General features: G+C 39.7%; 2 protein-coding genes across 3 annotated transcripts in view; both read left to right on the top strand.

Annotated features, from left to right (window-relative positions):
• The first annotated feature begins 2,530 nt into the window (after nucleotides 1–2,530).
• Lar (tyrosine-protein phosphatase Lar) overlaps nucleotides 2,531–27,596 on the top strand; it is a 380,644-nt gene continuing 355,578 nt past the window's right edge. For both annotated transcript variants that reach the window (XM_071795665.1, XM_071795666.1), the window contains exon 1: nucleotides 2,531–3,144. The gene's annotated coding sequence lies outside the window, so the exon portion shown is untranslated. The remainder of the gene's footprint in view (nucleotides 3,145–27,596) is intronic.
• Nucleotides 20,174–23,149, top strand: LOC139822723 (uncharacterized). Its single transcript, XM_071794675.1, has 2 exons — nucleotides 20,174–21,626; nucleotides 23,124–23,149. The coding sequence occupies exons 1-2, from the start codon at nucleotides 20,846–20,848 to the stop codon at nucleotides 23,147–23,149; spliced, it is 807 nt and encodes a 268-aa protein (XP_071650776.1). The 5' UTR covers nucleotides 20,174–20,845.

Raw genomic sequence — 27,596 nt, 5'->3', positions numbered from 1 at the left:
TGCAATTTTTAAATTAATTTTTTTGGTTTCCGTGTCTGATCTCGAGCAGGGCTTCTTTGGTCGGGATAAGATTCAGATCCGGCTAAGTCGGATCGACTAAATTATCATCGAGTTATTTCTTTTTTTCTTTAATTCTCCTTATAGGGAATTTTATTGATGTTTCAAATCACGTCGATCCACGAAGTTAGGTGACGAATCACATCGATCCGCGATGTAATGCGTTGCGCGGTATACGCGAATTAGGAAACGCGTGCGCGTTTTACCTCTTTGCATGTCGGAACAGTAGGCGCGACAATCGGGTGATCTCGGGCGAATTCGGGTCAGGCCCGAGGGTTGTTTGTGCTCGCGCCAGGGGCGTTAGCTGTCGCGACAGCGCCCCACCGTAACGACTTTACCTTAAGATAATAAAATAAGATTACTACTCGTGAGGAATATTTCTTTCTTGGGCTTCGCGGTCTATTACCACCAGTTTTGCAATTTTTAAATTAATTTTTTTGGTTTCCGTGTCTGATCTCGAGCAGGGCTTCTTTGGTCGGGATAAGATTCAGATCCGGCTAAGTCGGATCGACTAAATTATCATCGAGTTATTTCTTTTTTCTTTAATTCTTTTTATAGGGACTTTTATTGATGTTTAACCGCGGGCTTCGCGGTCTATTACCACCAGTTTTGCAATTTTTTACCTCACTAGCAAATCTCAATGACTGCATAGTGTTTCTAAAATGTTTTACTGTAATTGATACATATTACTTATTGAAAATAAAAGTTTGATGTTAGTTTTTGCATAATATATTCGTAAACATTTATAAAGTACATTATCAAAATATATTTGTTGTCATGGGTGGTTATGATGAGCGCAAATTATGATATTACTTAAAAAAATTTTGCGTTGTATAGCATTGCAGAATATTAAATTATAGTATTTTATAAAATCAGACGTAATATTATAATCGATTATTATACGATAACGATGAAATTTTTCAAGCATAACATTTCGTGCAGATTTATGTCGCATAGAAAAACATTTTTATTATATTATGCGTTGAAGAACCTTTTGCATCGTGTTCATTACAACTTATATGAGAAATTTAGAAGCTATTTCCATTTTAATTTATTCTCCTTAACTTATCTTCATTGCATTACATAGCGTGAAATTTCATATAATGGGGTACTCTTGCGAAATATAGCAAGGTAAGGTTTATAATATAATAATATCTTAAGATATTATCCTGCGTATTTTACGTACACGATTCGTAAATGCGTCTTTCTAATCGAAATTAATGTATGCTGAGAAAAAAGTTAAAGAGAAAAGCGCAGGTTACATTGTTCAACGAAAATTCCGTTCATTAATTTTACATTGTTTTTCTTAGGGCGCAAAGATTTTTGTCGCGCTTTTATGCAAAATTTTCGTAAAGCCAGATGTTCGAGATGCAGAGAATGTAACGCCGACGTTGCTCCCCGCGTAAGAACGGGATTGCATAATCTAATCTGGACCGTCGAACGATTTCGCGCGTTGACTCTGAATTCATCCATAAAACGTCGTAGAATCGACCATAGCGCGTAGAGTCGACCAAACTATACTTTTTTGTTTTCCGTTTTACACCGTGTACGGTTTAGAGAGAAAACACGAGAGAGAAAGGGAGAGCGAGAAAGGGAATGCGCCGCACGCGCGTGCTCCTTTATCCGGTAAACTCGAAGTATGCTCGTTATTAAAACAGTATACTCGGTTCGACGAACAGCTCGAGCGTCGACGATGGCTCGTAACTCGACGACAATCTTTTCGGCAAAATCGTAGAAGCGTGATGAAATTCCTCGGCCGTGTATTTGTTGCCATGTATCAGTTGACGCAGTATTTTAAATTAAAATTGCCGTCGTTGTTTTATGGCAAACGGGGGGGTTTTTTTTATCGAAAATACGAAACGACTGTAGTCGCGACAAAATGCATCGTCGGTGGGACGCGACTCCCGGCCACTGCTTGTTTCAGCGAAACGTGAGTTTTCCTTCGCTACGAGTCCACACTACTACTGCCAGGTCGTTATTTCGTGTCTCGTTTCGAGGATAAGAAAAGGGGAGGAAAGAAGAGGGCAAGAGAGAGAGAGCAAGGAAAAAAAAGAAATCAAGTGACTCGTGCAAAAACGAGCCGCTTGCCATTTTACCGCGCCGCGCCGAGAAAAAGGAGTTTGCAACGAGTTGCCGGCAACGCTTTCTCGTATCTTTACGGCCACGCCGGGGCAATCGAATTTAGGGGTAGAAAGCGAACGCCGACGAACGTGCGAGGGATTGCGCCCGAGAGCCGCGGCGGTCCTTCCGCGAAGCGAGGAAGTGCGGGAGAGCTACCGTAAAAGGGACGATTTTCTTTTAACGGGGAAGAATTTTCTTGACCACCCTGTATAGGCACATTGTGTGATATATATATATATGAAGCGACGTGCCGCACGCACACAGGCTAAGCGACAAAATGCGGAGCATGCGCTCGAGCACCCATGAGTGTACGACCGTGGCTTTCGGATTCAGTTTAACCCCCGGCCTCAGCAGGGGTAGAACGTGTTTCAGCACCGTCCAGCAACGTGGGTTTATCGTATCGTATACCATTGTTCGTCCCAGCGAAGCTCGTTTCTCTTCATCACTTTTCTCTTTCTCTCTGCCTGTTACTCCGTTGCCATCAGAGTCGCGTAGAGTAGAACGAGTCAATGACGAATCAGGCGCGACGCCCAAATAGATATTCGTGTGTCTGGTCGAACAGTCGACGCGATGAGAGTCTAAACGCTTAGAGGAGACTATAATTCTGATTATCACATCTGAATGTCTGTCGACGTCCTGCGACGAGATTTCGCGAGTGAACGTTTCCTGCGGTCGGCCGGCCAAAGGCGGCCCACCAAAGTATCCCGCGTCTCCACGAGACAGAGAGCGTCAGCGTGAGACGGAGTGAGATAAAAGGCAGTCATTTCCGCGTCTGCTATTGTGGTGCTGGTGGTGCTGGTTGATAGCAATAATAGTAGTAGTAGTAGTGGGTTCTGTCGGTGGTGATAGCAGTGGTGGCACACGTGAACACTCGACGTATACAACGTGGAAAAATGCGGTGAACCACCATCCCCCGCTGTCCCGCTGCGCGCTACGAAGCATTCCTCAAGCAGCTCGCCCATCCAGGTGAGTGCAAAAGATATTCCTTTTTCCGCACCCTTCTCAACGCCCCTTCTTCCTCGTGAGAGCATTTTTCTTCCCGTACCCGGGACGCGGCAATAATTACATACCAAAATGACATTGCTTCGACAAACACGCGATGATGCCTCTGCACGATCAACGAGCTCAATAGCATTCTCATCGCACACATTTAGCGATAAATGTTATTACGTGATTCTGGTATAATATATATATTAATATTAAATACAATTTATAAAGAAAGAAAAACTCGTGCTCACAAATAGCTGCATTTGATATTAAATGTACTTTGGTATTTTTTAATTGCGAATATAAAAGTTTTTATACAAGCAATTAAACTGAAACGAATATTTACATCCATTAACAAATATAAAATATGATGTTTAATATGTAATGTAAGTTTACATTGGTTTGACTGTTGTTCATACATTTGACTTGCGCGATGTTTGTAAATGAACACGTAGCTTTCAATTGCCACGTGTGGCATTTCACCGCGATTGTTTTTCGCGGAAAAATAATTATTATCGATGCGAACACTATGAGGCAAGATGATCGTTCTTAAGGCACGCTTATAGACTAGATATAAAAATAGATAGAAAAATACGTTCAGCACATCAATGGTTAGCGAACGTTATAACGATCGATTTTGCCGAGGCGTGACTGTCGATTCAGGTCGTTGCGCGAGTATAGTATTTTTAACGACGGTACAATGAACTCTCGGGGTTCATAATGCACGAGGACCCCGATTAAAAGCTGGATTTTTCTGTATGTTCATACAAAACGTGCACGGTTACTTTCTAACTCGTGAATGAGGTCCATTCGCGCGTTTAACGTGCAATCCGATTATGTTTGAAGCCAGCGACGATCGATCGAGAACGACGATAATCTAAGCTTTTAGCTTGGCGAGACTTTTCTCGTGAACGTCAAAAGCGATTGTATCAAAAATTTAAGTCGTAACTTCCCTCCAGTACTCCGAGGATTTAACTTCGAGCGTATTATTGCGTTTGTGATCTCAGCGTCAATCGATTACCTGTTTAAAGTAATCCCTTCTTAGATACGTTGCACATAAACGACAAAGACAATCGTGTGTGTGCGTGAATTCATAATAATTTATTACGGCTGTCTTAAGCCAACGGGAGATATTTGATATTCCAATGAGCCGGTGCTTAACGCCACATTGCCGTTATCATGTAATTTTATTGCGTAACCCCGAAGCACAGAACCTTTTAGTTGTTATCTTTTGACAGCGGATTTCGTTATCTGTTCTTAAGTACTTTAAACTTAGACTTTTATTTTTTCTCCGTCTCATAGAAGATACTGATTTACCGCAATCATATCTGTCTGAGATTTATATCGTGCTTTAATCGTGATTAAAGCACGTTTATATATAATAAATGGATATGTTGATTGTAAGAGATTCTTTTGCACGCAAATGCAATGCAAGTGGAAAATACTGAGACACGCTAATACGTGGAGAGACAAGATTTTCGAACTAACACATTTTACATTTACCTGCTTTATTTGAATCCAGCTATGATAAATCTGCATAAAGCTTCGACTATCTTCGTTTAATATTTATGTATTATTACTAAGCATCGAAATTCGAAATTGCGTTTCTGCACCTGCGAAACGCGAATGCAAATAACGAATTTCGTTTATGCATTCAAACATATATGCATCTTCTTGAAAATAATGTATTTTGACGTTGATAGAATAACACAAATCAAATAAATTGTCAGGATAACTTATCAATATAAACAGAAAGAAAGTAGGAGTTAATCAAGAGTTAAAATAATAACACAAAACGCAGTGTATAAATATTGTTTTTTAATGGAATATCTAGAATAGTTATTCTTCGTAAAGAAAACAACTTTACTCATGCTTAATTTGTATTTACTCGCCTTTAAAAGATATTATTTATACCACTCTTTTATTTTTTAAGTCCCTCAATTTAACTTTTGCTACTTCAACTTCCCGCTAATACTGTTTCGCACTCAGACGAGTATAGTTCATTATGGCAGAAGATTAAAGCACGTGTATATACGTATATGGTACAAATAACTGATCGTCAGTGGAGCATTTATGTTTCCACACCTAATTATGCTTCCCGTTTGCCTTGAGTGGTGGCTTACGAATATTCGAGGTATTAGCAAAGATTACGGAGGTGAGGTACGAGTTTGATCCACGAAAGTACGCACAGTACGCTCGTCTCCTGCCGCGTGCACGGGCGAACAAAGTACCAGGTGTACCGAGAATCCTCCGGCAATAAGTTACGGAACTTTACTTCTCTGATCCCTCCGGCAGCGGCGGTTTTCTACGGATACGACTATTTCAGTACTTGTCTAGCCTTCTTCACTTCAAGTGAAGGAAAACGTCATATTTCTATATCAATCCGTGACATGATAATGTTTTTTGATGATCTGAAATCAAATTTGAAGGCACGGTACGAGAGGAATCGGCCAGGAATTTTATCGCAATTCGAAGTAATCCAGTTTTTTAGTTATTAGATTATTAGATTTGTTGTCGCTATATATGTACATATATATCCTTATTTGAAAAATGATAGTATCAAATTATACTAAAAGACATTTTTAAAAACATTTAAAGCGTCTTCAAAGAATTAGGACGTCTTTTAAACGGTAGGAATGGAAGTAATAACTGCCATGCTATAATGAACTGTAGTCTATGTATCTTCATAAAGAAATATATTAAAGTCCCGTTTTCTTCGTTTATGCTTGCCTTCTTTATAATTATTATATTTATCAAAAACAATGTCCATCACTAATTGCCTTCAGGCGTGAGATTTTGCCCCAGAAAATTACGTCTTGACTGGAGCCGAGGTTGTTGTTGTGTTTCGAATGTGTTGTATTTGATAGGATTACCAATCGCTTTGATACATCGGATTATACAATAAATTTGCTTTATACAGAGCGTGTCGTTTAAAGATACAATAATATCAAGAAATATTTGACAAATTTAGCGTCCCGCGAATTCCAATCGTAGTGACAAAAGAAAATTTGCAATTCGTTGGTATGTTAGAGTACATATATGAAACGTTATGAGATATTTTTGATCAATAGTGCAAGAGTACACAATTAATTTCGAATAATAGTCGTGCACAAGAATTATTCAAGAGTAAACGAATAGACAGATGTCATCCATGTTCGTTTTATTTCACTGTGTAGAATAAGCGCATGTAGGCAGTATTTCCTCTCTCATGTCATCGACGACATTGATATCGATTGTGAGACTCACCTATGTATATACACGTTCGGTATTTCTTCGATTACTGTCCGGTACTCAACGGAATAAATAAAAACATGCGATTTAAGGTCTAGTCTCTGCTCTTACAGATATCGAATTTATTTATGATAGGTATTACTGAAACTTGAAGACAATTTTGTCATTATTGAAAATTTATACGATAATTTCACGCTATCCTTCATGCCGCCTTTCTCATATTTTATTTCGTATCTTTTCTAATTTAACCGTATCTTCATATTACTAATACGGGCATACGGGCTTTATTAATATAAGCAACTATCGAAGCAATATTATACTCGCTCATACAGCCGCTCAGCTGGGCAACTACAGCTCGCTTATCAATTCTCTCGGAACCCGAAATTCCAATAATTTCAATTAGACGGACAATTTTCGAAATTGCTGGTATTTCGGATAATTTGAACTTAATAGCGAGATCTTGAATTATCTAAGATTTATTGATTAAAATATATTAGTTCGGATTATGTATTGAGAGGAGACGCAGAAAATACGTGAGAAATTGGTTAAGACACCTTACTATAATACCTTCTATAGTTTGCTACCAGAGGAATATGATATTATTTCGGTGTATATGGCTTCTTCTAACATTTTCATTTTTAACTCTTTTGTCTTTTTTAAGTATCATTCTATTACTAACAGCGTTCTTTTAAAGGGTTACAATCTCGTTAAATGTCGCACAGATTAGTAACGCACATGTAGCCTCTCATACGCTTTACGCGCTAACTTCGCTGCACTCTCTGATGACATTAATCTCATCGACGCGGTGGTGATTATATCTGGCGATTATGATCGATGAACATATTCGTCATGGCGGCTTAAGTGCGCACGGTGCCAGTTAGTCGTCATTAAATTCTCGCTTTAAACGTTTTACCTCTGGTTACAGTTTCGTTCTCGCGGAATATTGATTAATCTGTATTTATAGTCGCTATTATTTATAGCTGTTTATTTTTAACCGTAATATCGCGCGACTTTCTCCGTTTTACCTGCGATACTGCCATCGTACAGGACAAAAATACATGGCGGAACGGACACTGCGCGCTGTATACTTGAACTTCGATATAACGTGTATGCACATCGTTACGCGCTTACTCGCATGTTACTGGAATGAGAGTTAAAAGAAAAACGAAAGGTGCACTTTCAACAGATAATAAATATGCGAAGTTGACTTCTTAATATCTTCGTGCTTCGTTATATATTTGTTTTCTAACAATATGCTTTTACTAATGTCCGCAAATTACGCTCAAGATATTGAATTGAATTGGACGGAGCTATAATCGATAGATCGAAGCAACGTTTAACACGCCGAACCCTACATCCAAGCTCAAGTTTCGATCGTTAACGGCATTTTACGGCGTTTAACAAATGCCGGGGGCGCCGAACTGCGAGGCATGGTGACGTCGATGGTGCGGGTGCGACATTAATCTCATCGACAGGACGTTGAGGGTGATTATGGATGGTGGAGAGGCTCGTTCAGCGTCCCAATGGTGCGCAGTATGGCAACGTTATACGCCGTTTCGCCGGAGGGATTCGCGGCGCGGACGATAGCGTTTGCGGGAGAGGGACTGCGGCTCTCGACGGAGGGAACGAACCATGCTATGGCATTCCGAAAGAGAGAGAGAGAGAGGGGGGAAACGTAGGAGAACGTGCGTACGTGTGCGTTCCACACGTTGCGCTTGCACGCACGCTCTCAGCACACCGCAAATAGTTTCGGGAATCTCTAACATGTGTTGCGAAACGCGGTGATATGATTTAGGAATCGCTTCCTGCATGGGCCACATCCTGCCTGGGATTTGCCTGCCACGCAGCGGGCGTTGCGTCCCTTCGAAATGGTCCTCTGAAACGGCGCCATAGCACCAGCCACCACCGACGCCGCGTTCCGATGGCGTTACTCCGTGGCACGATAACGCTGGTTAAGATTTACCGAGCTTACGTGACCTTCCATCCGCGAAATTAGGCCGATTCATCATATCTCGACTGAATGCTAAGAGAAAGGGAGAAAAAGAGAGAGAGGGGAGAGAAGGAAAATGGGGATATATATATATACACACATATATATATATTATATATGAGGAGAGGAGAGGCGAGAGGGAGAGAAATAGAGGGAATCGCCTCTGCTCTATTCAGAGAACTGCAATCGGTTGCGTTGACGTCTCTCACCGCAAGGCGGTATTCTGCCCACGGGACATATCGATCATCTTGTGATATATCACCTCCTTGCCACGGTGCCCTGCCTGTGATCGCCCCGGCGACTGAAGGAGGGTCTGGACGTCAGACGCAATCGGCCCAATTATCATACGCGATAGGCTGGCGAACTCCCTTGATCGTGACGTTTTGCCTTCTTGTTATCGGTGTGAAGATCGGATCGTGTTACGTCTTCTCGTTTCGCAATGATGTAATACGCATATTGATAGTCTCGTCCGCATTATTGAAAGGAACACGTTGACGAAGCAACTCTGGTGATAGAACGTAAAAATATTTCTACGTCAGTCATAAATAATGCGATATATTTGCGTGAATATTTAACATTCTGTAAAATGCGTGAGTAGTAAAAAGTGCGTAATATTTCACGGAAAAAAGCTAGTAAGAGATAATTGTTTACTGCACGTCACTGAGATTTTCCGCATGTTTAACGTCACATATTTTTTTAGCTACACCACAGACAATTCTTTTAAACCAGATTAAACGAATAATCTCTGTACTGGATCGATCGATCAATCGGTCGATCGGCTCGGATGAAACCACTAAATTAAGCCGATTTTAACCAATTTAACCGTCAAAGCAGTTCGGTTATTTTCGGAGCCAGGTGATAAGTCGCGTTCAAACAGATTTCATCTTTTAAGAAGGATAAATTTTTGCGTTAGTCGAAAAAATATATTGAGGTATCGATTGACCATAGTAAATTATTTCCAGTGTGATAAATTCGTGCATAAAAAGTTGCATACAAATTCTCACGCCAAACTTCGCTCGAGTATAATGTTATTATTCCATTCGCACGATTTTACCAAATGATTAGCGAACGAGCCGAAGCCGTGTGTTTGTACGTGCGCGTTAATTTCATTATCCGCGCTCCATGTTAAACTTTCGCGATGAGGACGCAATTGGTTTATATCGTGTTCTCCATCATTTGGATCCTGCATTTTATTCCTTTGTTGCGTGCCGGACGATGGTTGTCGGCGAATACTCATAGAAATTTTCTGCGCGTTAGTCGCGCCACAATGAAGTGCTATAAAAAAACAGATTTTTGCTTGTCCGAGCGTAAATACTGTTGAATATTTGCGATAGAATGTCCATTCTCTCTGTCACGAAAAAAGCTACAGAGAGAGAAAGAGAGAGAGAAAGGGAAAACGTGTTTACGAAGTGAATAAACAGCTCTTCGATAATTTTGGAGATATTAAGTATTTGCTGAATTTCTCATATAATTCACATAATTTTTTTTTTATCTTCACGATCGCACACGATGATGAAAATAACGATGGGTTATGCATAACAGGAATACAAGAGCTTTTGTTCACCTGCAAATCCGGCTGTTTTGTGTTTCTTTTATTACGCTGGCAATTTTTCGCGTAAATGTAAAATTTTTTGAATTATCTATGCTTATGCATACGCGACTAAAAATTATTATGCTTCTCTATTTTATTGCGAAGTCGCGGGCGTCGCGCTGATTTAGATTTATGACGACGGAGAGGCGTTTTTTCTCGTAGCTCAATAACGTCTTCTCGTTATCGACGTTCGACGACGATAATTAATGCCCTGAAAAGCTAATGACGTTACGAACAGTCTAAACCTTCGCGAATACGGGCGGGCACTCACAACAACGCGTAACTCGCGGCTGTTGCATATTCATAAATAGACAGTAACGACAGTCGGAGAGGCTTCCGGCGGAGATCTAGTTTGTAGGTTTCCCATGTTTGTTAACTCCTCTCTGCCGTTTATGTGCCAATAACCTGTACGTTTTACCCCCGTACAGTACCAAACATCAATTAACGCGGTTGGTACACAATGTCGTCGCGGTAGAGAACTATCTCGAATTCGAGCGTACGGTGTATTAGCCATACTCGGTCTATTTTTTCGCTTAGACTGAGAAACGCGAAAGCTATGAGGAAAACCGGAAATTCTTAGATGACTGCATTGAGGTACTTAATAGAATAAAATGAATAAATACTAACTACAAAGAATCTCGTTAAAATATAATCGGGAAAAATCATTAACAATCATTAACAATTATTAACAGTTCGAGAAACAGTATCACAATATCGCGTATTATGTTATAAAATGATTTCTAAATGCGTACAAGAAATAATATTTTATTCAAAAACGTGAGTCGCATACTAATTTGCATTAATTTATATCTAGAATCAATTACTGAAATCAATTTATTGGAGCGCGATATATTTGGACAAATGCATGAAAAATATAGTATATGCCTTTGACATCGTAATTGCATCTTTATCATATGTATAATTACATGTATTTTTATAATTGTATTTTTCTTTCTGCTTAATGTTTTTACAAAATTATTATCATCCAGAATAATTACTCTGGTCTGTTTCAACCTTCAATTTGTTACTTCCACGAAAATTTACTGTTATGCATCGAACTTGATCCGATTCGCACACAACGGCGATGGCGGCGAAATTGCCGAGATTAAATGTCAGTCGCAGCTCGGCCAAAAACCAATTCCGCTTTTGCCGAACTCTCTTTGCACAAAGTACGAGCGGCCTATACTCTCTTGCTGTCTTCCGAGCCCGCGGCGATCTCTCGACTAATCACGAGGTGAATCGCACAAGGGACCGGGGGAGCAACTTGGCGAGATAGAGAGAGAAAGAAAGTCGAAATTAGAGCCGTGGCTGTATCAAATCTAAGCTCCATGTACATCTACCCTATCATTTTCAGACGAACGTTACAGGATGTGCGAGCTTCATAGGCACGCACGGAACGAACGCGCCAGACCTCTCTTCGCGACGTCACTCTTTCGTGTTAGTACTCTGTCATTAACATTCCCTTCGTACCTTCTCGTACTTCCTTCTCATCTCTCTTCCGTTCGTTTATATTTTCCTGTTTCCGGCCTGCACCATCCATCCATCGCTTCTTCTGGACTTTAGCTCGTTAATCTTAGCCGCTTATCCTTACCTGTTTTCTCTCTCCCCCTCCTTCCTTCTCTCCTCTCTCTTTCACTCTCTCTTCCTCTCTCTCTCTCTCTCTTGCTCGTTCTATCACGTTATCTTCCTTCTCATCGACTTCAGTCTGTGTGACCCACTTTCGTACTTCTCGCGTTCCTTCCGCTTCTTTAATGCCTTCCTGTATAAGTATTTTCTTCTTATTTATGAAACATCTGTTTTACAAACTGTTATTTTGTTTGCATCAATAAATACCAAAACTTTTACCGGTTTTAGCCTATATGTAACTTTGCAACAAGTGTAAATTAATATTTGACGATTTGATAATAATAAGCTTTTGTGAATTTAATTGAAAACGACGAATCATTTATTTGGTAAGTTGGCGCTTGGATCTAATTTTCTAACTTTCTTAAACTTTAATGTTATCTATAATAGAAAAGTAAGTATGGTAAGAAAATTTATGAAACTGTCAAATAATCCGGTGAGAAGCAAGGAAGTTAATTATAAATGACGTGAAAAAGTCGTTATCTCTGACGTACTCTTCAATTTCTTCGTGAACATCCCTTGTTTCCGCGTCGCACTCTCCGTATCGTATTATTTTATTCGTTCGCTTTGGGAGCAGCTTATCCCCGAGCGATAAGCTTCGCTTCGTCTCACTCTCTCCGGTCGCCCTTATTTCTCGGTTGGGTTCCTGCCTACCTCTAGACGCGCGCTCGTTGCCGACGCTATTTCGTGCAACGCTCACTGCCGCAAAAACCAAGTCACCCGCCCGCCGCCACCGCCGCGACTGCTGCCTCTTATCCGCCTTGTCCCAACATCGCCGCCGTTTATCGTAACTTCACGCTCCGTGAATGTACGTCACGGCCGCTTCGGGCTCGTTTTGTCGACGACGAAGCCTGTCCCGAAACGTTGAGATCCACGCGAGACTTCGCCGCGCCGCTTCGATCTTATCACAATTTTCAAGACTATACAGCATTTTAATCGTGTGCGATTAAGTTCGGAGATTAGAGCAATCGATTGGCCATGTATCCTATCTGTGATGATCGCGTTAAGAAGAAAAATTGGACTGCCCTAAATAATCATTATGCGCGATAAGGTATCTTTGTTACTTATTAATTATAGGAAAACGGTAAATGAATTATTTATGTATACGCGTTATTTTTTTGAAAAATATGTAAAAGTAAAAAGTATAATTTTTATATATTTTTTATTATTACATATTTATACACATTTATTACATATTTATTACATATTATTACACATTTGGCGTGTAATTTTTACACATTTGTCAAAAAATTACACGCGTACAAATGCATGCGTAAAAAGTGACTACACGATTTTACACACTTAAATGTGTAAAAATGACACACTTGGATTTGCAGTGAATTTGCTCGCACTTATGTATCGCTCACGTATATACTCACTCTATACACTCGGACTTTACTCGTACTTAAAAACGGATCTATTGTTGTGTCAGGTACATTTATGCAACCCGATTTCGCGCGAAACGCTAAGCGGTCGGCAACGATCGATAGCCGAGGAGAAGTAATATCAAAAATGACACGTTCATGTACGACGAATGAAAGATGGATATTTTTCAAACGCCCTCGATCCTCACCTCGTTCGTTTTTCGGCAGGTGCCCCAATACCGTGAAATCCCTTTTTCCCGTACCCATCGTTCGCATTTCGCTTTTGCTTTTCTTTCGTGCCGTCCGATATACCACTTCAGCCTTCTCCCAGGTTACTCTTTTCTCCATCCCTACCTTTAACGGTCGGTGAATTTTTCAGCGTGCACCTGTTTCGCCGGTCGCGTTCGTCGAATTGCCTAGGGGGATACATCGGAGGGCTTAAGGACACCACTTTTCCCTTTTTCTTTCTGTTCCTCGTTATCTATCGTTTTTTTTCCTATCTTTATGGATATTTGTTCAGATTTCTCGAAAAATACATTCAGTGTATTGTATTGTATCACTTGATATACTATAAATTATATATATTTAGATATAAGATATGTATAAACATATTAAGAAACATAATACGCCATTCTCAAATGCGTAAAAAGTGACTACAGATTTTACACATTTAAATGTGCAAAAATTACACACTTTGATTTGCAGTGCATTCGGGCTGGCTATTATGCTTCGGAATATTGTTTGTTATACTTTGAAACTGTCTCGATAAAGTTGTTGCTTTATTCATTAACATTTGACGCGATGTATGTGCAAAGTACGGGATTGAATCGGGTTGCTTTAGAATACAAACGTACTTGGAATATCTGATTCATACTGATACTAGGTAACTATAGAGTACACTTTGTCGAATATCACAGGTGTTATTCGCGACATACAATACGGAACATGTAATTCAAAACTACACGATAAAGCCACTGTAGAGTTGAAGTATATTTCGTTATACATTTTAGACGAAATATACTATTTAATTTCATGCATAGAATGAAAAGAGATTATGTCAAACTTGTTTAATAACGTTAATATTCGCAACGTGTTAATAAATTTAACGTGCACATTCGGTATTGTTTGACCTCGTGATCTTTTCTCCGCGATAAGATCTGACTCAGGTTCTCGTGTGCTTAACGATTTATGTAATATGCGCGAGCTATTTTTATTATTAGGCTGCGCGGTGGTTCATGGTTGACCTTCTCATGAAGCCAATACTGGTGACATATTGAGGCAGCAGACTCTTTCAATCTCTCATGTTGCTTGATATAAATAAAACTCTTCTCTATTCTTGCATTCATATTTTTACAGTAACGCGGATCTGCTTTTAGTGCGTCTCGAAGTAGCCGACTAAGGAAACTCATCGTGATAAACTTCTGTATCTATTACGAAGATGTAAATGCCACGGCGCATGATTTCTCTTATTGATAAACCAGTCTCGCTCAATAACGAGGCTTTTCGTGTTCGCGAACGTGCACAGGCAGTTGTCGCATGGAGCGCTTGAAAAAGCATAGTAGGCGCGCTTTTGGTGAAAGAGCCCGTGCACGATGTCGCGTCGCCGTATTTGTATGAAATAGCGAGAGATGAAAGGAGAGGCGGAAGGAATCGGTGGTACCGCGAAGAGCCCAGGCACATAAAGCAAGAGTGCCGTCAGGGACGCACTGACTAGACGCACGGGATGCCTGTTTCGACGTTGCGAAAGAGATCGGCCGGCGGGAGGAGGACCGTCGCTGGCGAGAAGCTCCGCTACCCTCCGGCGTCCCTCCGCGCGCCTTCATCCCTTCATGTACAGTGCCAGTCAAGCCTGCATTGTTTGAGTTATCACAATGGCGGAACAAAACCTCAACCGGGGGATCGAACTCCACTCCAAAGCCCAAGCGCTCTCTGTTGCCTTTCCCCTCGGCGGCAGAGGCGCCGCCACCGCTTTCCCTCCCTCCGTACCCCTTCATGTTCACCAACTCACCATGCTACCCCACGGTTCTGGTCTTCTCCTGTTCCCCCTTTACGCTGGATCCGCAAACAACAAAACTACCCCCGAGCGTGGCACTGCCGCGTGGCGCGCATTCCGCCCTTTTCTCTCTTTCTCTGTCTTCTCTTCCCGCATTCTCTCTCTTTTTCTCTTACTACCTCGTTCCCTGCAACCCCTTTCCCCGGTTCCCGGACGCTCCCACCTCTTCCGTCGCTGTTCGCGGTAGAAGCTGCCGCTTTTTGAAATGCAAGTACCAGTCGTGGAACAAAAGGCAAAGGTTGGCGATGCAAGATGAGTCCATTGTGTCGGCGTGAGCGCGCATATACGTCGATGTTTTTCGAATTGCGATGCTAGGTCCGTGTTCCTTGGTACGCGAGATAAATGTTCGCATTGTGGTGAATCGCTCACGAAGGTACCTAGGAAGGGGTTTAGGTTTAATTGATTGTATGGGAAAGTTGTCTACTGCTAATATTCATTAAAATTTACGAGGTAACATGGATTCTGTTAACATACTCTGGGAAAAATAGAGACAGTTATAACCCACTTTTGGTTATATCCAAATTATTTGGATATTGTAATCGTAATTAACATTTTGGTTAGTGCCCCTTAAGTGAAAAATATCTTTGTGTAACTGAATATCGACAGAACTAATTGAGAGAATTGACTAGTATAACTTAAAAATGTTTGAAATAGAATAGCTAATTATGATTTTTAATTACGCGTAATCGGGGGCTCCAAAGTGGGTTATATTTTTCCCAGAGTAATAAATACATAATAATATTCCATAACTTTTTAAAAAATTGGATAATATAATTAATCTTTACGTTCATCTAGACCTAGAAAATTACAACGATTAAAACGTATAATAACAGAATACTGCAATGAATGTATTCAACTACCTCATATTTGTTTCGATAATTTCGTTTGTGATTAACATTTTAAACGTTTTAGCTTTAATGATGAACTAATAACATTTTTCCTTTTAATTTAGGTAAATTACATAACAATTTTATATTTTCGAATTTTTGTCAGCGAATATCAAAACTTGATTACACGATTGATATGCGCTCCTTTGTTCTAATTCCCATATATGACTTTTATCGTCACAATTGATTACCGCTTTATAAATTTAGCACATCAATTTTGCTCTTTACAAAACGTTTAAAGAGAAAGGACTTTCCTTTGTTACATGTGAATATCGTTCAGTGGTTTTCGTTTGCTAATATATTAATCCCTGAGGCGTATAATATATTATTACAATGTTGTACAGAGTATAAGACACGTAAAATGTAATAACGGCTGCCTTTGATCGTTATTATAAATGGCAATAATTTAATGTTAAAATTTCATTGTCAATTACGTTACATTGTAGCTTAATGTATATAAATAGTAGTGGCATGTATTGAATTTTGTTCGCTCACTTTAAATTAATTATTCTATTATTTACTTAAAAAAGTTACTGTTACTTGAAATAAGCATAAATGAGGGATGTGCAAAATTTGTGTATTTTAAAAGTCGAAGATTGCATTGTCCTATACTATGTGAAAAATCGGAATATATCCTATCTTAGCAGCGCTCCTTAGACGTGACATGTATTCTATTTGTTCCGGTTAAAGTAATATACACTCCGTCTAACGAGAGATCATAGTTGATAAATAACGATAGGGCACAGAGCCGCAACAAAGGTGTTCTCGTTAAATTATTTTTATTTAATAGATTTAATAGATTGTATTTTTAAAAGATATTGTCCAACACTTAAAAATAAAAATAATTAACGCGAGCACCTTGTTGCGGCTCTGTGCCCTATCGTTATTTATGTTTGATCAATCATGATCTCTCGTTGGACAGAGTATAGCTGCGCGCGAATCCGTACCTCCTCGTGCTCATTATCACGAGAGACAAGAGTTCTTTTCGTCTGTGTTCTATCACTCGCTGCTTTATCGCAACGAATTTCATCGATCTTAATCGTTCTTCTGCTTTCTGCGCACCGCCCTCTGCCTTTTTTGCCGATCTTCTTTATCATCGCTGTCCTGTTTTTCTTACGGTTTTTACTTCTCTTACAATCATCTTTTTTTTTACATCCTTTTATGGCTTCGACTGCTCGCGCTTGACGTAGTTTCAGCGAACATTTTATATTATTTTTTTCCTTTGTTTTACTTTTTATCTCGTCTTTTATCCGCTGTTCTGGTCTCTTGGATGACCACACATCGTCCGATTCTTTTACGAGGAAACAGAATTTCCCCTCGTCACCTTCGCTCGATTCCTCGTTATTATTTCATAATGACGCTGTAGTTTTTGACACGCGATATACATGTACACTGAATATATACATATCATCACGTAGTTTCTGAAACTGAAAGATTTTGTACGTTTTACATACATGATATAAAATATTTTTGTTAGATTTTGCTTTTACACTTCGAAATACTGTCAATTTATCATATTAATCACGCACGTACGATCGCGGTATAGATTTGTACCTTGAACTCGGTAGGCAACTTGGAACTAAGCATATTAATCTACAGATATATATAGAGCGTACGGGCTCGGAAATTAATTTCAAACAATTGGCCCGCACGAAATTCGTGCGGAGCGGTTATGAGACGATAGCTTTGTCTTTCGAAGAAATTCTAAATCGATTCGAGCCATCGCCATGGAGTAAGACAATGCATTTTTTTTCGAACGTGCTAAATATCGCACGAACGATATTATTCATATATCAAATGATTTCGGAAATTTGAATTAATCTCGTTCGTAAAACACAGTGCTGTTATTAAAATTTTTCTATTACAATTTTTCTTTTACAGCTACATTTTAATTCTTTTGTAAAATATAGCTGGGTTTTTATTCAAAAGATAACGTGAATAATAACAAATTTTGAAACGAAAATTCCAGTTCTGAGAGTAGCTGTGAGTAACTGAACGTCTAAATTAGTGGCCAAATTTTCAGGCGTCACAAATTTGCTTACACGTTTGCGACTAAATCTCGAGATCGATTATACTCGGAAATTGTATTGCGGATAGGATACGGAAACGTTGTACCCTCTATTGGTTTCTGGTATAATAGTCAGCCAAGTTGAAGAAAAATATGATTTTTCCTTCACATGTATGGAGCTCGGAGCATTTTCTTTGAAGTGTGACGTATCGATTACAACGAAACGGATTTTACTAATGTGCCCTAACTTAAATTCAGCCCATTCCACATTATTTCTAGCCATTTCCACTATGGATTTTTGTGTCATGAGTGATATATTTGGCATAGTTTTCACTCCTTGAGGATCACCTAGATGCTCACTTTACGTGATTTTCATGAAGTAACCGCATAATAAAAATCTTACAGAGAGATTTTCTTTCTCCTTCTCTCTCCTCTTTCTCTCAAAATTACTTTTCTAGTAATTATTATTTAAAAATTAAAGTTAAGAATTCTGCAAGAACAGATCCCATATTGTTCGTGTAACACAATCTGCAGTCATTTAAAATAGTATTTTATATTGTATTGTATTTTTATTTATGTTACAATTTACGATATACTGAATTGTTTAAAATATTAAACTATATTTTGACCATATTGTATTGTTTTGGAAAACCGATAGTAGAGAGATTTTACTTCGCATTTTGTTGCAAACAATATAATTTTGTTTGTAATTGTTTTATTTCAAAGTATATAGCACATAAAGATTCAAAATTGTCGTTAACTTTTGGTGTTATAAAAAATATGAGAAAAGAAAACAAGAAATGAAAATATATCTTTCACAGTATATTATTTATATCAGTAAATCTCTCATAAAATTTAAAAAATTCGATATTTTAATATTTTGAAGCATTTTCTGTTGGGTCATTTGTGTTCATATTGTTTTACGTTTTAGCTTACAACATGTGATTACATCTGGGGAAATATGATCATTATTTTGACGAGCGCCAATTGTATCATTAAAGTATAATTGATACTACTCTTTATCGAGTATACTTAATTATTCAAGAAGCTAGGGAAGGTATAATGATTTTATGACAATCATACATTGAAAGAATTGTAATATTGAAATACACAGCAAATTAAATATCTGTTATATATCTATCATATATATCATATGTAAGCAAATAAAAATTTAATTTCAGAGCACATTAAATTATGCACTACTTCCATTGCCTCTGTGGCCGTCTGAACGACATTTATTGAATAGAAACCGACAATTTAAAACGTATTGAGCGACAAATCAATTTTTTATTGTGTGATAATCGTGCAATAAATCCAGGATTTTGAAAATATACGAATAAAAAGATGAAATTTTCTCTTGTACTTTTTCTCTTTCATGTGCACATTTTTCTGTAAATTTTTCTTCATTACGAACGTTTCAAAGTATGAGATTTTAGCAATCAAATTGAATTATTTTTGTCGGAGATAAAGACAGAGTCAATCGTGCAATATATAATAATTTAAAAGTATGTTATAATAAATTTACAAATACGTACTTTATATCATATATACGGACGCTGTAGCTGCGCTGGAGCGAATCATATCTATTTTGTCGTAGCTGTATTGCCTGAACCACTTGAGCTTCATGATGGATACTCATTCAGGGATATCGAAAAAATACGCGTACTAATCAACATGATATGACGATCGTCTGATTGCTCGTTCGACATTTCCGATACTCAACTATACAAGCGATAAACTTCGAACGTTGACGTATGTGGCATACGCGATCGTCATTTCGCTGGACACGGGATAGATGCGACAAGCACGAATTACGCACAGTTGATTACCGTTGGATATACCATTATTTGAGCCGTTCTTATTGCAAATCAGAACACGGCAACCGTATTTTGAATTATTGTCCAACAAAATTTGCAATGCAAAGCAGAATAAAGTTGTACACCGGCAATTACGTGCAACAACAAAATGTAATGTTACTCCTCTGCTTTGCAAATAGCTCAATCACCCTTCGATGATCCTGATGGTTTACCGCACATTGCGTGGCACGTTCACACGCACTCCTGTGCATCTCGTGGAATTGTCAATGTTGTAATATCATGTGGAAGCACCTGCGACCGCACGAAGCTCGGCTATAATGCGCCTTGTAATCTCAAGAGTCAAGCTCTACATCATCGAGATCGTCACGAACGGAAACTCGGGATTGCACGTGGATTATCGATACACATTGGGTTTTTTTTGCGTCACGTGCGGATAGTCGATCCGTCACCAATATCAAATTTATCGCCATCATGCCCGTTTACTAACGTAATTTATCTCGCGACGGTAACGGCCTTTCTCTCGTACATAAATCAGTGCCGATTGATTCGATCGTTCATTGCGCCGTTCATCTCGCGCTAGTTCACGCGAAGTTCGCATTTCAATAACTTGAGGAGTAAACGCAGTAATAATGTCAGGAAAGAACAGTTCACTTTTAGAGTTGTTTTGATGTTTGGAACTTTTAACGGATTCTTAATGATAAACGCGTGATGTGATTGATTATGCGTTTGATCTATGAAAGTCATGTAAATTATTGTATAAGTTGAGATTAAAAAAGATTCTTCGGACTAAATGTATACACGCACACGCACACACATCGATATTGTGATATCGTCGAAATAAAAAATTGAACATTCTTTTATAATTTAAAATAATATAAGATGAGTCAAGAGAGAGTAGAGTCAATAATAAGCAGCTGATTTGTATAGGTGAACACATTTTGATATTTTTCTAACTTTCTAACTTTAACGGTGCGAACAAAAAACTCACAATGACATAACGTTCAGTGAAATATCATGGGAGCTTCGTCGTGAAGTCCGCAACGATCATCTACGAACCCAATTGTCACTCGTAATCAGGCGGATTATTGTCGATTTTCCATCAGCGGAGTTGATAAAATGAGTATAGTGTGCGTAATATGTAGTGATTTACTGGCACCGTCCGACGATGTTTTCCACACACCGTGTGGACATATTTTTCACTTCACGTGCTTAATACAGTGGCTAGAAAGATCAAAGACCTGCCCACAATGTCGGGACAGGACAATCGAGCAGACGATACGCAGGATATATTTCAATTTTTCAAATAGCGACAATATCGCAGAAGATGCTGATGCATCACTGCAGAACAGAATTGACAGCTTGATTTTACAACTAAAGTTGAGAGATGAAAATCTCAAACTCACAGAGGCAAATGGAAAATTGGAGACGCAGACAGCTGGCTTAAAACAGGAAGTACGAAATTTTGAAAGTGAAATGAAAGGCAAGAATAGTGTAATTCTTGCGCTTAAGGAACAGATCAAGTTTTACAAACAGCAATGTTCGGATGCGAACAATTACAGGAAAGAGAATGAACATCTGAAGAAAAATCTTCAACATTTGAAAAACGTACAGAGTCGTATAAATAGTTCTAGACGTGAGGTGGATGATAAAATAATGATGACGAGTGATTTTTCCAAACTTACAACACACATAGCAGTATTAAAAAAGGAATTGAAACACATGTCTAACAAGAGCAGAGAGGTTAGAGAGAAATATAAAAAATTACAGCAAGAATACACGCGTGCCTCTATAGAAAACAAGGTTTTAACAGAGTCAAGAGAGAGTAGAAATCACGTAATTTTAGAATGTACCATGATCATTTCCGAAGCCACTCTTGAGATCATCACTGAAGAATCCCGTAAGTTGTGTAATACCGAGGCGACGCTTCTTCTCTCGCGGGTCTGCCTAAGTAATCACGCTCAGTCCACTGTTTCATCCCTCGTTCCCTTTGTTCCGCACCTCGACTTTCTTTACCGCGCTCTCCCAGCGTCGGTAGAACGTGCAAAATGGAATTTGCTGGCGTTAAGTCGGAGTGCTTACGGTGCTTTATTTCTTCACGCCCCCGCACCGCCTTTTCTTCCCTTGCGCGTTGCACGACGAACGACCTCTCTTCGTTAGCCGCTGATTATTCGGCTCGTTACCATTGGCATTCTCTTACCTACCTCTCCTCTCCGCCTTCTTTCTTTCTGAGATAAGGGCGCGCGACTCGTAAAATTAGCAGTCGCCGTTTACGAGTTCTTCGGTGGGGATACCGCACAAATAAATTGAATTTACGTGAGCGTGGACGTTATCCTGCGGCCTCCTCTCTGTGTTCCGACACGAGAAAACAATACCGGAGATAGAAAGGAAAAAAAGGAGAGGAAAAAAGGCAAACGTATTTTTCGCGAAACACGATTTAATACAAGAATCAACATGTAATAAAAATTGAAAAGCACGATTAAACGAAGGCATTGGATAACACTTTAAAAAAAAAAACGACTCGTTTTTTCGTTAATTTGTAAGAATCTTTAATGATTATCTGTCCAACAATAAAAGCAATGGTTAATTTTTCATGAGAAAATCGAGTAATAATAGAGAAAAACGTTAAACCAATAAGGAGAGCGCTCTCTCTCTCTCTCTCTCTCTCTCTCTCTCTCTCTCTCTCTCTCTCTCTCTCTCTCTTTCTCTCTCTTTCTCTCCTGTTGATCCCGTTGCGCGTACATATGTAATCGATAACGAGCAACTCAACGGACCGTGGATGCGCTTATACGCTTATATGACCAAGACGACGTAGAGAAATTGGCGGCGGCAACGAGGTTGAGGGGGATAGGAAGGTGACTCGAGGCGGCTCGATGGCGGAAAATGTGTAGGCTCCCCGTGTCTGTGGGAGGTAATGGGTGGTCTGGCAAGTCTACTGCCGATAGAATAAAGTTGTCAGCTACGGCCCGAGACATCCCGTCCGAACCGCCTCGTAAATCTCTTGAAAGTTTCGCCGAGGAGGGTCGTTTTTTCGGCATTCTTGCATCTTTTGCCTGTCTACATACATGCACTCTCGAGACAACGCTTATCAACTATTACGTCGAGCCACACACTCTCTCGATTTTGACTACCGCTATTGGTGCGCATTATTGATCTACTTGCGTAGAGAAACAGGAGGCACAGTTGCTTACGACGTTCAATTTTGTTCCGAGACGATAGATTTTTCAATTGAGCGACAAATTTTATCTTCTAAATATCCTTTGGATGGATAATTAAATTGTGTATTCTTTCAAGCGGTGGGTTTTTTCAGCACATTTCATGCAGCCGGTGTATTTTTTCATGTTATTTATGCTTGTCTTTCTCAGTTATTGATCATCGGCCCATTTGTGTGTTCCAGTTAACGCGCGGCAATTATTAGGATGAGAATATGCTAACGAACGATGATTGACAAACGGAACTAATTAACGTTCCCAGCATTGCTTTATGGAGCAGCTATCTTTGATATCGAAAGCAATTCGGAATAATTCTGCTTTCGAATTCCCGTTGCATGCTTTACATTGCCGATCTCTCAATAATGCGGACGAAATCTATTATGCAATTTCACGCGATAGTAACGTATAATGCGCGCGATTTTACTTATCAGTGATATTGCCAGCCTAAATCGGTATTCCTGTTGTCGCATAAGGGATCGCAGCTTTGCGGACTAACGACCGCAGCCATTGCGGTCCATGATGTTTTGCTTGACTTCCTAAGGAGAGTCCGTAAATCACGGCTAAACGGGTTGCGATCCACGGTCGTTATACCAAATTTTCGCATAATACACACACGGGACCGTGTACCGCTAAATTTATACCAGTCATTACAAACACCATGGTTTATGCAGTTTCTGCGTCGCGTGCTAATTGAAACAAAAAATTCCGCTCCTAGTATGAGTGGTATTATTCTCGAGTAAAAGCCGTTAATCGCGACTATAGCTTCGCCTCGAAAACATTTACGATGCTTACTTGGCGAAATTAATTGACATCTTTCATAAACGTTGCGCGAGATAATTTCAAGAATAATTACTTGATGTATAATAAGGTGAAATTCTTAGTATGTATTTTTCGCGCATGTATTTTCAACTGTTATCAGAATATCGAGATAGCAGCAACATTATTCAAACGCATAAAACAGTAGACATCTCTGCATTCAACGCAACCTTATTTTTTATCTTAAGCAGTAACAGGAGAAGTTGCAATTCGCGTTGGAAAAGTAGCTCCAGAGTAATACTGATGCTCCGTAAGGTTCCCAGCTAATGTAAGAACGACATAACTCCGGAGTTACCTCTCACTTGCTCCTCGTGGCGTCAGGAAATACGTTTCTTTGCCGGGATCTTGCTCAACGGTATTAGGAAGAATTACCACCGTTCTTGTCCCCGAAGAGCGTAGATTATTCTATTCCGTGCTCAGTGAGAGACTCGGAAAGACTCATTTCATCCGAGCGTGAAGTCCCTTTCCTTTCTCACCGTTAAATCTTCAGCTAAGTTACGCGAAGCGCGCTTTGGCACCTTACCCGGGTAATTCGGCAGCCATGTCATTTGAAGTGAAATTCTAATCGCGAGTGGTGTTCGCACCAACGAAACGTGCGCGAATCAACGGACCTGAACATGTTCGCTAGCGCTGACAAACATGTTCGAGATACGTACCAAATATCACCGCACTAACGCCGTTGTTGAAGGGTCGCAACATTGTACGGTCGACTCTCTCTGTGTGTGTGTGTATGTCCCGTCCTCTTCCCTCCTCCTTTCTTTCTCTCTTCCCTTTTGTTACGCCGCAATGCTCGGTCAAGTGATGTGCCATGTGCGTCGTTAAGGGCACTTCCTGAGTGCGCCCCTGTTTCAACGCCCACCCTCTTTGTCGCTACGGAGATATAATTTGTTTTCAGATAAATGTGGGTGCATCGTATACAATGTAATAATACGACATACAAAATTAGAAAGTCTCTAAGAGGTTCAAACGCGTAACTAAAAATAAGATAAATTGAACTTCCAGATTAGATATCGTAAAAGAATAATGTAGAAAATAATATGACCACTTGCTACTTTTATACATCGGCACATTTCTGCATATTGTTAACTCAGCAACAGCAGTATTTCCTATCATTAGTATTCTCCTTTTCAGTATTTATATTAATAACTTTATCCCGCGGTGAGATACATGGCAATGTATCCATTTACGGAGACAATTGTGTACAAAATCTGAGTCTTATGTCAACTGCGAGTTAAGATTAATTATGCGCTGCAAAAAAGCTCAAGCGAAATACGACTGTTGCCGACGGATGGTGCCAAGCGCGAAGAAACCTTAACATTTATTGCCGACGAATACAGTGGTGCGGCGCGAGAAAAAAAAGCCGGCGGAATATTATTATACTGCATCATAGTCACTCGCAAGGCGCGGAGAAAAATGCTTTTGCATCTGCGGCTGACTAACGTTGGGATATAAGTAATGGTTGCGCGAATTTCCTGCGGGGCGATGTGTTACCAGTATGTTTCCCGCGGACTCCGGCGGCGATACGCCAGTTTCTTATTGCCTCGGAAGCCGCTGGCTTTTATTGCGAGCAAAAAGTGCATATCAAAAGGGGAAAACCACAAACGAGTAACATCGCCAACGTTATAAACGCCCGCGCTCACGTGGGACGTCAAATACTCTTACAATTGTTAGATAGCGCCGCGTCGACGAACGAAACGTTCACCTCGAATTATTTGTCCGTCCACTTGAAACCACTTTTACGAGTCCTCCGCAGAGCGGTTTAACGACGATAATTATAAGAGGGAACTCTCAAGCGCCCGGCAGATACCTGTGTTCTCAGAAGGAGGATCATGAACAATGAAATCAAATGGTTCAGTCGTGAACATTTCTACAATAAGCTGAGAAAAACGATGGAATTCTCCGGGTTGAATGAAAGTTCTCTCCGCGAAAACTCGATACAATTCTTTCGGTGAAATTTCCGTTGTTCAAAACGTCCAATCTCAATTGGAAAAATTGGTCTCTTCCTTTACTTGATCTTATTTCATTATTTTATCATTATATTACTTCTCTAATCCACGATATTACAGAGATATCAGGAGCGACGTAATTTAATCGTAGTTGGAGGTAGATAGCAATCAATAACTTTTTGTCTTTCTAAAAAACGGTACCGAGAATATTTTGCATTTAACAATGGGAAAATTGTCATAAAGAGGAACTTCTGATTTTCTCATGTAATCTTTCGTGTAATTGTGCTCATTATCGGTAAATATAAGTTGTCACACAACAGTCAAGATCAGTATAAACATTCTAAACAAGAACGGATGAAATATCGCGTTGCTAGTAAAAAATCGATACGTTTCATTACCAAAAATTGCTGGTCCCCTATATTTCGCTGGTCCAATCGCGAGTTAAAACGTAAAACTGATCGCGACAATAAAGAGCTAACGGTAACGGCAACGTCGCGCGATATTCTGCCGAGGGTAAAGTCCGCGCTCCATTATCATCCCCTAAATCACACCGGTAACGTTTTTGGAACGGTCGTAACTCCGGACTCTGATGTTTTTGGCCTCATTAGTAGCCGTCTCTTGGCTTGATGCGCTACATGGAGGAGGGTCCCGTTAGGCCAAGAGGGAGCTGAAGGACCTCGCCGGCGAGATGGTTGGGAGAGGCGAGAGGGTGGGTGGAGTGGAAGGAGCTAACAGTGGCTGCGATTAATATTCCCCGGTTCTACCGAGAGAGAACCTCCTCCCCCCCCGCACCTCGTGTCTTCGTCCCTGTGCCAAGCCTTCTCCCGTGTGTTTGCGCTTTGAGTCACAATCACCGACAACGTCGACGCCTACGTCATCGCTACATATCTTTTGAGCCCCGTGTTATGTGTAATATCACGCTGAATCGGAAGCACTTTGCGGCGTGACAGCGATTAATTAACGAACACGTAGCTGTCGTTTCTCGCTCTCTCCTTCACTCTCAACAATTAAGTGAGCTTCAATATATTACGAAGACATTTACAGGGCTATATCAAATGCGACAGGATAGATTAGGATTAGACTAGAAAATTGTATAGGTAATTGCTAAATTAAAGAACTCTTATAATAAAGTTCAATATCTTTACGCAGCAAGTTTATTTATTTAGCATAGTCATATTTATATCACAATTATCGTATACTCACAAATTGAAATTGATATGCTCAAATGTTAATAGTTATTAGCGTTTGATAAAGCTTTTCAAAATAATTGTGGCGAAAGGTTATTTTATTTTGATGAATTTACATTATTGATTACGCGACGTCAAATTATTGCCTGCTTTAAATAGTGATACGGTTATCAGTCATACCGGAAGAGTACAATAGCGAAAGAATAGCGCGGTAACTTCGATGCGTCAGTCGGCAGTTTTCATTTAATATAATACGCACCCATAAAATGCAATGTGCGGAATATCATTACGATTTGCAACATACACGCTTGCTCTGACAGCTCATTGAAGCACGACTTTTATTACGAATCTGGCATCGTTATTGCCGGAGTTGATTTAACGATAAGTTCGTTTTATTATAATTACTATTGAAATATCGACCGATAACATATACTCGATCACACTATACGAGTTTGAAACATATACACATATGGTGTCGAATTATACAGAACTTCTGTTATATTGTTGGAAAAGGAAATTTTCATATTTGCATTCGTTTAATGAGAATATTGTAATCTCTCCGATCAGCGTTAATCTGATATTAATTCCAGAGAATCTCGGCACTCGCTTCCGCGTTGCGCTTCCGACTTCCTTCCTCATTTATGCGAACTGATTTTATCATCGCCACCTCCTTTCTTCTGAAAGAAGAAAAAGAAATGATCTTTGTTCC

This window comes from Temnothorax longispinosus, chromosome 12 (genome assembly GCF_030848805.1).
Source record: "Temnothorax longispinosus isolate EJ_2023e chromosome 12, Tlon_JGU_v1, whole genome shotgun sequence".
In the NCBI taxonomy this organism is placed as follows: Eukaryota; Metazoa; Arthropoda; class Insecta; order Hymenoptera; family Formicidae; genus Temnothorax; species Temnothorax longispinosus.
Note: the sequence above shows the minus strand (reverse complement) of the source record. Positions and strands in the feature narration are given on the sequence as shown.